General features: G+C 36.9%; 1 protein-coding gene across 9 annotated transcripts in view; it reads right to left on the minus strand.

Moving 5' to 3' along the window:
* Positions 1-12,749, minus strand: part of MANEA (mannosidase endo-alpha) — an 83,920-nt gene extending 71,171 nt beyond the window's left edge. For 5 of the 9 annotated variants that reach the window (XR_014311429.1, XR_014311430.1, XR_014311431.1 and 2 more), the window contains exon 1: positions 12,433-12,685. Coding sequence is in view for 1 of the 9 variants with exons in the window: in XM_082729613.1 (XP_082585739.1) it covers positions 12,433-12,542 (110 nt within the window). In the remaining 8 variants the exon portion in view is untranslated. Of the gene's footprint in view, positions 1-12,432 lie in introns of all 9 variants that reach the window. The other 4 variants (XM_082729613.1, XM_082729609.1, XM_082729616.1 and 1 more) reach the window with 4 other exon arrangements.
* Between the last annotated feature and the right edge of the window lie 44 nt (positions 12,750-12,793).

The raw sequence follows: 12,793 nt of genomic DNA on the forward strand, positions 1-12,793 counted from the left end.
ATATATAAAAATATTGTGGAACAACATTAAACCTTCTCTGACACTTACTTGATGTCTCACCTCTTTCCCATCCCTGCATTCCAAAACATCAGTTCTTTCACTCTCATTAAAAAAACCATGAAAATGGAAAGGGATAGGTAGATAGGTCTGGAGAATTTTGTCTTAAAACTGTATTAATCCACTGATTTGATGAAAATGTTTTCATGCCAAGTATTCTCCTTACGCTTTGGAAATACAAAGTGACCCTTTCTCTATTGCTCCTAAGACTCTAGTTTAGGGAGTCCCTCCAAAAGTTATTATATTTTATTATTAAATGGATACATTGTGACCACACCAACAAACTAAATTCATTTAAGTATCTCATGCAACCAATCAATAACATTACACATAAACTAAAGCAAGCATTATGAAAATAGACATAGCTGACTCTAAGATGAGAAACAGTTAAGTCCTTACTGTTGTTTTTGAACAAAAATTTCATTTGGTTGAAATATCAACAAAAGTCTAGAAAACTAAAAAGATGTATAACTCAACTTAACTGAGAAACTCAACTGTGGAAAAACTAGTATGCTAAGCGGCACATGAAACAGACTGATTAGATAGATTTAGTTAGACATAGTTCTTATGTTCAAGGTACTTAGAGTCCATAAGGAAAGCAGAAGACACATGCAAGTAACTGTAATTCAAAGAAAGGTGCCAGCAGAGAAGTGAAAGGCATATATAAAGCAATAAAATGCCTTACATAAGTTGAAGAAGATGCTTTAGGAAAAAAATAGTAAGATCTTAAAAGAATGAGTATAATATGCAAAAGGCTGATGGAAAAGGAAAGGAAAAAGATGGCCATAGTGTTAGAGAAAGTGTGCCCAAAGATATATTTACTGGACGTGAAAGACACATCATGAAACAAAAAAAAACCTCTCTAGGCTGCAGCTAAGAAAACAAGATGAGGAGGAAAAATAAAGCTATCATGCCGTGCTAGAATCATCCTATACCAGAGAAAGAGGAGTTTTCTGCTAAATAGGGGACCACTGAAGACTTGTTACAAAATACTGCCATAATGAGAGCACTTATAAAAAATATTCAGGACATCAAACTTTACCATTTTCTCAATCTAATAATCTCCTATTCATAATATTTTTAACATACTCTCTTCCTACAACACTATTTCTAATGACTCTACAAACATGGATGACCCATCCGGCAGTTTAGCCTCCCAATTCTTTGCCTCATTTCTAGAGATTGTTCTTCCACCCCCACTTCACCAACTCAGGTATCATACTCCTCTCTGGATCCAGTGTTTTATACCACTCCAAAATCTTTACTTCTCCCCCTCATTTTCCAAACATAACCTTTTGTGCTTTGAACCCCTCTAGTTTAATAGAATCCATTCTGGCAACTTCTTGACCTTATTGAGATGTCTTATCCACTGAGTCCACTGTTTCTGCTATTTCTCCTGTTCTTCATGTTTTGTCTCTAGTGACACAATTTATCATCCAACATTTTAATGCCTCACTTCTCTCCTTTCTTGATACATACCTGGTAAAACTTCAAATAAATACGTGTGTCTTGACTTTGATTCAGAACTACAGAACTATACATTGGACAAAAACATGCAACCATGCTGACTTTTCACACTGAATTCATGACCACAAATTTCAAGTAAACACTCAAGACCACTTAACTTCCTGTTACCATACTCTAATATGTTCACTTTTCTAACCTCAGAATTTCATTTTCATTTTTCATCATACCCACTGAATTTCCTTTATTATCTTCAAATAGCTGGGTCTTACACAGTTGACCCTTCAACAATGTGGGTTTGAACCATGCAGATTCATTTATATGTGGATTTTTTTTCCCTGATTAACATGATACAGTACTAAAAATGTATTTTCTCTTTCTTATTATTTTAATACCATTTCTTTTCTTTATGTATGTAGGACATACAAAGCATATGTTAATGAACTGTTTGTTACCAGTAAGGCTTCCAGTCAACAGTGGGTAATTGATTGTTAAATTTTTCCAGAGTCAAAAGTTATATGCAGATTTCTAACTGCACAGGAGTCAGCACCCCTAACCTCCAGCACTCAAGAGTCAATAGTACTTCATAGAGAAAAAAAAAAACAATCATACAGGAACTCCCTTATGTTCCCAATAAGAAATTAACTAACCTACTGGCATCAACTTTAGTTAGCAAATGTTTGCAATTATAATATTTGTTCTGTTTCACTCCTTTTTCTTCTATAGAAAATCTTAATTTTTTGAATTTTGCTCAATTTTTTAAACTGCATTTTCTAAGTTTCTTTACCCTCTTATAAGGCCTGATCTGTTGTGTTTATCTTGTAGTCATTTATGAAATAATTAGGTCATTTCTGATCTTTCTTAGTTGTAATGTGCTTATTCATATCTTGTAACTATTTTATTTCTATCTAAATACTAGTTTACAGTTGTCATATTTTATAAACATGCCTCTCTGGCATGCCTTCAGTGTTTACAAGTATGTTCAAACTTTTTGCCTATAAGGACTTTGTATGAGATTTGATTGATCTTTTTCTGTTACTGAATATTACATGAAATAATTTTCTCTCAATTTTTAGGAGTGTTTTATCATGGTAGTTTTCCCAACCCAACGCTCTAGAGAACTTACTGTTTTTGTGAAATCTTTCTATGGCCTTGAGTTTTATCTGAGATCAGCTGGGTTTTCTTCCATTCCCACATTTTTCTGGATTTTTTTTTTCTTGGCTTCTATTTTGTTATTCTGCTCAATTTGAAAGTTATTTCCGGAAGTTACTCTTGCATGTGGGGGTTTTGTCCTGAATACCAAGATGCTCTAGCCTCTTTAGATAGAAGATTTCAAAGTTCCCCTCCCCCCCTTGCAGCTATTATTCAGACTGGGCTATTGTCCTTTCAAATTAATATCTATATTATATTTAATATCCCCCTTGCAGCTTTTATTCTCAGACTGGGCTATCCTCCTTTCAAATTAATATCTATATATTTAATATATTCCATAAATAGAACATCTGTATTTATCCGTGTTATCAATTGAAGCAGATGCACTATTGCTTTCTTCTCCTTCTTCCAGCACAAACCGAGTTAGAAGTCTTATAGCTGTGAGTGAGCTGTCCCCTTCCACTCTTACCTTGGGGTCTATGGGGATAATCTGTTATTTCAGTTTTGTTACAGGTATTTGTTTTGGTTTTACTATTTAATGGTCTGTTTAAGGATCTCAGAATGATTCAAACACTATACCACTGCTGTTGCCATCGCATCTTCAGCAGTATCTTTTGAGTTTTGTACCCTGTATTTTTATGACCACTTAGCTCAAAATATATTGAAATTTCCATTATTGTTCATCTCATGACTATAAGTGTGTTATATCTGGGAGACTTTCTAGATTTTTTTCTTGCTGATTTATAGTGTGAATCCACTGAAAACATCCCCTATATGATTTCAGTCCTTTGAAATCTGTTGAGACTTGCTTTAAGGCTTAATCAATGACTACTTCTATTAAGTGTCCCATATACACTTCAAAAGGATACATATTCCATAGATAGTGGTTACAGGCATCTACTTGTGTCTACCAAACCAAATATGCTAACCATTTTTTTTTTAAGATTTAAGAGAGAGAGAGAGAGATCACAAGTAGGCAGAGAGGCAGGCAGAGAGGCAGGCAGAGAGAGAGAGAAGGGGAAGCAGGCTCCTTGCTGAGCAGAGAGCCTGATGTGGGTCTCCATCCTAGAACCCTGAGATCATGACCTGAGCTGAAGGCAGAGGCTTAACCCACTGAGCCACCCAGGCACCCCAAATATGCTAACCGTTTTGTTTGTATTTTTGATATCCTCACTCATCTTCTGTGTTAAAAATCCCCCATGACTGTATTTATATCTATAGTTTACATAATTTTAATGTCATGTAGATACAAATTTGCAGACTGTTTTCCTAAAGTATTGAATCTTATTTTACAATGAAATGTCCTTTCCTTCTCCACTGATGGGTTTTGTCTTACATTCGACTCCAATATTAATTTAGCTACAATGGATTTCATTTGGTTCATGCTGGACCAGAGTATCATTTTCATCATTTTTTGTCACCTTAGTTAGCTTTTTTTCAAATAGGACATCACTTTATTATTGTTGCTGTTTTTAATCTAACCTGACAGACTCTGTCCAGTTATTTGTAGTATGCAGTACATTTACAATTCTGCAAATACAGATATTTAAATCTACTTCTTACACCCTTGCTTTTTCTTTTGGCCTCCTTTCAAGTTCCATTTTTTTCTCTTACCTTTTTATTTCTCCCTATTTGCTAATTTTACATTTACATTCTTTGCTTTTATTTTTATCTTTAATTACAGCATACATTCTCGTCAAAATCCAGGATGAATTAGAACTCAACTATGCCTCAACAATAAAAGCGCACTTAGAAGACTTTATTTCCTTTATCCCTCCCCCAATTTTATGCTCCTGTTTGGTGTACTTTACTTTTCACACACATCTTAAACCCCACCAGATGGAATATTGTTTTACACAGTCAACGTTCATTACATTTACTCTTCCCTTTGCTCTTCACTTCCTCCTGCATCCCCCTACTTCCATTCAAAACAATCTTCCTTATCATGAAGAAATTACTCACTTTAATAAGGCTTTTAGTATCAGCCCGCTGCTAATAAATTCCATGTTAATTTGTTTGAAAATATATTTTGCCTTCATTGTAATATGCATCTATAGACTTCTATATTGGCAATTTTCTTTCAGCACAACCCATTATCTTCTGCCTTTGTTTCTGTTGAAAACAACTATTGTTTTCTGGTTCTTTCCCTTAATTTTTTAAAGACTTTAAGGATAATTTCTTTTTCACTGGCTCCTTTTATTATTTTTCTCATTTTTGGCTTTTAGCAGTTTTGCTATGGAATATGGTTTTCTTAGTATTTATCCTGCTTATGGGCCCAACATGCTTCTTCAATCTGTGGGTTGATATCTTTCCTTAGCTTTGTAAAATTCTTGACCACCATCTCTTCAAATACTGCTTTTGCCCATTATTGCTTTCTAATTCATTTCTCATGTTAGAATACATTACTCCTGTTAGAATGTTACAGTTTTTTAAACATTTTAAAATTTCCCTCATCTCTCCATGTCTCAGTCTGAGTACTTCTGAACTCTTCCAGTTTCCTAATTCTCTTTAGCTGTGATCTAATGTTATTTTACTCTTAGAATTTTCATTTAACTCTTTTAAAGCCATCAGTTATCTGCTAAAATTTTCCAATTTCTAATTCTCTGAACATGTTAATTCCACTTATTTAAAGTCCACCTCTATTAACCTGAACTGGATTCTGCTTCTATTGCCTGTTTTTGTTCTCTCTCAACATCTGGTCACTTTTTTTGCAAGCTGGGCATTTTTTTTTAATTGAATGTCAGCCATTGTAATGAACATTTTTAGAGACAATTTTTCTCCAGAGAAAACCTGTGTTTGCTTCTTGAGGACTGTTAGGGTAGAGGAAGATTATCTTAATCCAATCAGTAAAATCTTCAAACCTGGTTTTAGGTCCTTGTAAATATCTGAACTATTTCTGATTAATCTTAACTCACTTACATGCATGGATACTGAATTTAAAGTCATGAGTTTTAACAAGATCCTGCCACTTTCTATTTTCTACTTATGTTCTTAGCTTCTCTGCTCCTTTTAAATCAGGAGGTTTTATTTTTTCTTTTAAAGATTTTATTTATTTGTCAGAGAGAGAGAGAGAGAGAGAGAGCGCGCACACAAGCAGGCATTGTGGTAGGCAGAGGCAGAGAGAGAAGCAGGCTCCCCCCTGAGCAAGGAGCCCGATGTGGGACTGGATCCCAGGACCCTGGGATCATGACCTGAGCTGAGGCAGTGGCTTAACCAACTGAGCCACCCAGGCGTCCCTAAATCAGGAGTTTTAAACAATCCTCCCCTATTTCCTCCAGTCTCCCAAAAAATAATGCATGTTGTAGGGCTCAAAGCCATTGAAATGACTAAGAAATTCCATCTGAATTCCCTTATAACCTGAGTGTAATGGAAGACTATAACAATGACTCAAAATTCATATGCAATAAAGGAAAAGGCAAATTAACTACATAAATTTAAAGATAGGCATATCTGAAAACACTATTAACAAAACATTATTAACAGTGAAAATACTGGCAAGTTCTTCTACCTCACTCAGAATTTTTAAAAACGCAAATTAAAGCTGTTCCTGGGTGGCTCAGTCAGCTAAGTATTCAACTCTTGATTTTGGCTCCAGTGGACAGCCTCAGGGTTGTGAGATGGAGCTTATTTGAGATTCTCTCTGCCCCTTCCCCCTCTAAAATAAATCTTTAAAATAATGCAGAATAAAACTACATAAAGATATCATTCCTTATCCAGGAGACTAAGAAAACAAAAACAAAAATACATCTTGTTGGTAAGAAGACAAGAAAAAAAGCACTTCCAAACATCGCTAGCTGAATGTAAATTGGTAGTCTTTTTGTGAATCTGGCAATAGCTAACAAAATTACACATCCATTTATCTTTGGACTCAGAAGTCCTACTTCATGGAAATTACCTTAAAAGTAAAAAGCACATAAATAGCACATAAATCCATATATAGCACTTTAATTATAAAATACTGGGATGTTAAGCTAAATAAAAGGAGGAACAGCTCTTTGAAATGACATAAATTGATTTTCTGGATATACTGATATGTGATGTGAAAAAAGGCAAGTGCAAATAAAATATACATTGTCTCAAAAAAATATTTTCTCAAGTGCACAAAAGAAACACAGGAAGAATAAACAAGAATCTTAAGGAGGTTGATTATGTATGGGGGTAAAAACAAAGAGGACAGAGAATGTAGGAGGAGAAGTATGGGTAGAAGGGTTGGAGAATAGAAGGGAGTCTACTTTTTTGTACAGCTTTGGCTTTTTGAGCCATGTCATATTTCACATACTCAAAAAACAAGCATTAAATGCTAAATTCCAGTCAGTAAACTGTTTTTGCAATGGTACATGTTAGCAGATTTTTTTAAGATTTTATTTGTCAGAGAGAGAGAGCACAAGCAGGGAGAGTGGCTGGCTGAAGGAGAAGCAGACTCGCCGCTGAGCAAGGAGACCAATGTGGGACTAGATCACAGGACCCTAGGATCATGACCTGGGCCAAAGGCAAATGACGCTTAACTGACTGAGCCACCCAGGAGTCCTGTAATTCTTTAATGTGTATTCTACACGTAAGCAAATGTATGCTGGAAACTGGGGCTCACGATTTTCACAGACAAAAAGCTATGTAAAAAGTGGGAGGTTAGAATGAAACTCGTGTTGTCAGATTCTTAATTAGTATCTGCATGAATGTGTGGCTTTTATTAGTAAAAAGGGGTGTGTTTGTGTGTATATACACATTAATATATTCATATTATTTCCTAGTTCTGTACACTAAGAGTATAGAATCAAAGAAACTAAGAGTATAGAATCAAAGGAACACATCTGGTCCAAGATGCTGTTTTTTAAATATCCTTTGCTGCTTAGAAGAACCAAGTTCCTTGGAGAAATGTTGATTCCCAGACTGTGACTGGGAAAGTACAAAATGAGCCTTGATTATCTTATCAGAAAGTAAGAAGTATTCAGAAAGTGTCAGGGGCATGTCTACTGGATATAAGAGCCAGGCTGAAGGGGCAACCACTGGCTAAATCCTGAACAATTTCAGCAATAACATAGGAGTCATAAATAACAGGTATTAAAATAAGAATTAATGAATCCATACAGTTATTTTTTCATACTTTTTTTTAATGCAAAAATAAAAGGAATAAAGAAGACTCATATTAGAATGCCAACTAATAAATTTAGATGGACTAATGGAATATCACTATTCGGAAACTACCATAACAACCATAGTAGGCAAAAATCACCTACGGATATTAAATGAGGAAATAAAAGTTTGATGAGAAACAGGATAACCATATATTACCAAACAATCTCCCCAAAAGACACCTAATTAATACAAAGGAAACAATAGTAACTCAGTGCAAAACCTAGCAGACAACACTTTAAACAAGTGATCAAAATGAACTTTGAAGATGACCCAAGAAGGAAACAGAATCACTGCTATAGTATGTCAAAATTTAACTTGGATCTAAACATGAGGAAACATCAGACAATGTATTAGACACTCACACATATGCACATACATATTACATGTAATGTATATAACTATATATAATGTAAAAGGTGTGTACATGTGTACAATGATAAAGCAAATATAGTAAAATATTACCATTTGATGAATATACAAGAAAAATAAACAGTAACTGAGTTGTTTGCACTGTTTTTGGAACATTTCTAGAAGTACCAATTTGAAAATTTAAGAAAGAAAGAAAGAAAAAATCCCAATCCCACCAGCAAATTGGAGGACATAAGCAGGTAACCTAATGTTCATTTCCAGGAAGCGCCAATTAATACCATCCTTCAAGCTCTGCAATACAGGACTTCAGGGAGTAAAATTCTAAGAGTGTGGCAGCCCTACAGAGAAGAATAAAGAGATGATACAACAATTTTGGCCTGCCTCTATCATTTCTTGTCCTGAAAATTCCAAAATATCAAGATGAAAACAAATCCTTCCCTTAAGGACTGTAAGAAATTTGACAAGCCATGAAGTTAAAAAAAAAAAAAAGGAATCCTGGATATAACAAGATCTCAACTACATTAAAAATACACAAAGAAAAGCACTAACACATGTAAAATGATTACCTCTGGGTGATAAAATATAGTGATTATTTTCCTACTTTACCTTCTAAAATTAGAACATAACATTTCATAAGGAAAGATTAGGAAATAACAGTAATGAACATTTGCAAGACAGAGAACAGGAGCAATGATTATAGGATATAAAAAGTAGAAAGACCTTGCTTTTTGAGAGCCTGAGTGCTAAAATGTGTGGAAGTCAGATTGGCCTTGCAATCTAAAAACCAAAGTCCCAAATCAGCCATGTCTACCTCTTAAAAAACAAAACAAAACAAAACAAAAGAACATATCACCTACTGTGTTTTCTGACAAAGCTGTTCTGTGAATCATGCAAGATAATGTACATGAAAGTGTAAAAGGATAGTATTTTAATCATACGGTAAATATCAATTAGATTTAAAAATAAAGGTGAAGAAATATAAAAGACAAATAGCTCTGAAACTTTTTTATATTTTTTAGATTCATTTCTCAGATCTACACAAGAACACAAAATGTCCATTTATGGAAGAAGCTGCCTTGCTCCGCCACCCCACCTTTGTTTTTGTTTTTTTTTTTTTAAAGATTTTAATTTATTTATTTGAGAGAGGGACAGTAAGAGAGAGCATGAGAGGGGGGAAGGTCAGAGGGAGAAGCAGACTCCCCGTGGGGCTAGGAGCCTGATAAGGGACTCATCCAAAATCCCAGGATCATGACCTGAGCCAAAGGCAGTTGCTTAACCAATTGAGTCACCCAAGTGCCCCACCACCCTACTCTTACCTATAAATGTAGTTTAAGTTGGTCCCTCTTTTTAAATTACTTAATTCACTCACTTAGAATGTTCATTTATTACATCATTATAGATGATTCACTGGTTCTATCCCAACCTCCACATCTCTATTAACAGTAAGTCACAGCAACTTAAAGCCTGAGCACTGTGGTTAAAGGTGGATAACCTCCACCTGTGCCTTTTAAAGCTATTTTGCCTATTCAAATGACCTCATCTTTCTCTGCTTTTCTCATCTATACAATGAGTTATTACCTGATTCACAGATATTTGAGCATAAATTATAATAAAACTTTTAGAATCATTTCCTGTTTAGAGTAACACTGAGTATTATGATGATTATTAAAGATGGGCATTTGGCAAGCAATTAATAACATAGTTAATTCTATCTAAAAATCTATTCTCTACATGGCTAACTTTTAAAATGCTACTCATCCCTCAAGACAAAGCTGGAATGTTGCTTCTTTTTGATAACCTTCCCTAATGTTCCAGGGTGAAAAGTACTCATTTTCTCATACATTCTATTGTTACAGCTTTGCCTACTTACTAAAGTGGCATTTCTTTACATACTGCATTTTGCTATTTAATTACATGCATTAGATCCACTACTGGATTGCTCCTTGGGGTCAAAAAATGGAGTTCTCGTATCTACACTGCAGAAGTGCTCCATACATCTTATACATAGTGGCCATTACGTGTTCGGCTTGAACAATTTAATTTCAGGCCCTTTTGTTTTTGACATTAGTATATATTTGGGCAGTAGGTGTATGTATAGATTCTACTGACTATACAGATGGTTGACCTTTTTACAATCTATACTGAACATATTATATAGCAAGAGACATCCAATAATTTTAAAAATTCATTTTAATAAAAATTATCTTCAAGATAGCAAAACCATAATGATTGTTGAGAAGCTAGCAATTCTAATGATCTAAGAAGAAAGGAATGGAGGAACTATTTGTCTTCGACAAAAGATGATTCAGAAATTACCTGAGAAAATAAAATTACAAGTTAACTGCAGATGTATGGATTCCCAAAATAGGAATCTACTCAAGGTATTGGCTATTGAAGACCTGTTTTCTTCAAAGGGCAGCTGACATTACATAATACACAGAAGTTATACCTAATAGGTTCTCTTGAAACTCTACGGTTTCCACTTTTGTGTTTTATGCTTTTAATCTTCGAAATGCTAGTTTTTGACTTAAGAGGTCTGAAAGATCCAGAGCATTGTGACATCAACTTATTTCAGAAAGTATCTGCTGTCAATCCAGTTAGAAACATCAAAAGATTTCACCTTTTAATGACCTATTGTGACCTATTGCTAAATTATACAGACTTGCAGTGTTTTTTAGTATTGTTCTCTAATTTTATTTCCTAAGAAGCCATTTTAGATAAACAACCCTTAATAGAAGATACACCTGGAACTTTCAAAATCAGTTTCTATACCAAGGTTTCCTTGCCCAGGTGGTTTTAGTGTAAACACGTACACGCTCTGGCTAATGGAAATTCAGTTCCCATAACCTTATCCGACCGTTTTAGTCTTCATAACAACTTAATAAGTAAAACTTCTTTTTAACACCATTTTACAGATGACAGATGTAACAGAGGTACAGTTTTCAGAGGGCTTAGTGAAAGGCTAAGTAACACTCTGAGGTTAAGCACCAGCAAGCAGCAAAGCAAGTTTGGCTCTAAAACTCAAGCTCTTGCCTTCTATTCCACCATCTTACAACCTACCACACAAATTAGGTTTAGAGACTTTTTTTTTTAAGCAGATAACACTGCTAACAGGTGTCATGTTTTCATTTAAATAGAATGGGCTTAGAAAACAATCTGTTACCTACTCATAAACTGCAACTTAACTTTACTCTGCGGACAGTTTGTTTTCTGATCTTACACATAGTATTTAATCATGTGACTAGCAGAAATGAATCTGTTTATGTTTTATGCACAGAGCCTGAAAGTCTACGAGAGTGACTGCGTCCCATTGTTTTTTCTAAGTTTACACATATCCCCAAAATTAGAAAAATCACACATTGTCATGAAAATACTCTGTAATGCGACAGTATTAACCAACCTGGATTTTATTTTCTATTTTTCTCTCAAACTACTATTGAAAATTCTTTAACATAAACAACTCATTCCAGTCCTATTTGTCTTTTTTGAAGTCCTATATCATCCTCCCTTGTTTTACTCCTCTTTAAATAGTTCCACGTTTTCTCTTAACATTCATCCATAGGGTCTTAACAATACATAAAACGCAAACCATCACCAATGTCTGAATTTCAGTCTGCTCCTGTGGAATGGGAAAAAGAAATTCGTCCGGCACAGCTGCATCCTGAAACTTAGCAAAAGATAAATGCCGATGCTGATAGAGCCAAACACGCTGACAAATGAATGGGAAAAACCACCTCTGGGGTGGCTTCGCCAACCCTACTCTCCTCGCCCGAGGCCCAAAGGCGCCAGGAGGCAGGCGGCCGCGACTCTCCTGCGACGACCCAAGCGCGGGCGGCCTCGATCCTCCCGCCTCTCCCCGCAGACTCCAGGCGCAGCTACAGTTTGGAATCGAAAAGGATGGGGCACTGAGCGTCTTCCGTCACTCCCGGAATTCCCAACTTGACCCGGAGAGGAGGGAAAACGGAGCAGACGACGCAGGCTCCGCTGCGAAGAAGCGGCCCACACAAAGCCCGCAGTCTCTCTAAAAGCTAGCAGTAAAACTAACCCGGAGAGCTAACAGTGATGGGGGTGGGGGGGTATCCCGGGTCCCCAAAACGCAGCTCGCCGCCTCTCGCCCGCCCAAGGGGCGCGGGGTCAAAGGCCATCTGCAGAAGCTGCAAGCACATTGGCTAGGGGACGGGCGCGCAGGCGCTGGGAGGTGGGTCCCGAATTCGCCGCGGCCGCGTCTGCGGTGCCCTGACTTCTCCGGCTACTCACCAGGGTCTGGGAATCCGGCCACAGGCGGACGCTTCAGCCAGAGCCGTGGGGGTTGAAAGCAGAGGGAGAGCGGAAGCCGACACCCCGCGGCCTCTCCGCGGCGAACCCATCCAGCCCCGCCTCCCAAAAGGCGCGCGCAGAGCGTTCCGGCAGCCCCCCGGTGGGCGGGGCCTGACGCCGGGCTCTGGAAGGGGGCAGGGCGCTGGCTTTACTACGGGCACGGGCTCCCCTTCTCTGCGAGCGTGAAGAGGGGCGTGAATGAAGGAGGGGAGCGCTTTTCCGGGTGTCCCGCGCAGAGAAAAGGGGCGGAGCCGACTCTGGCGGGACTCCCAGGCTCGCTCTCCGATTAGAGGTGACCCAC

The sequence above is a fragment of the Mustela nivalis genome (genome assembly GCF_964662115.1).
Source record: "Mustela nivalis genome assembly, chromosome: 5".
NCBI classification, from domain to species: domain Eukaryota; kingdom Metazoa; phylum Chordata; class Mammalia; order Carnivora; family Mustelidae; genus Mustela; species Mustela nivalis.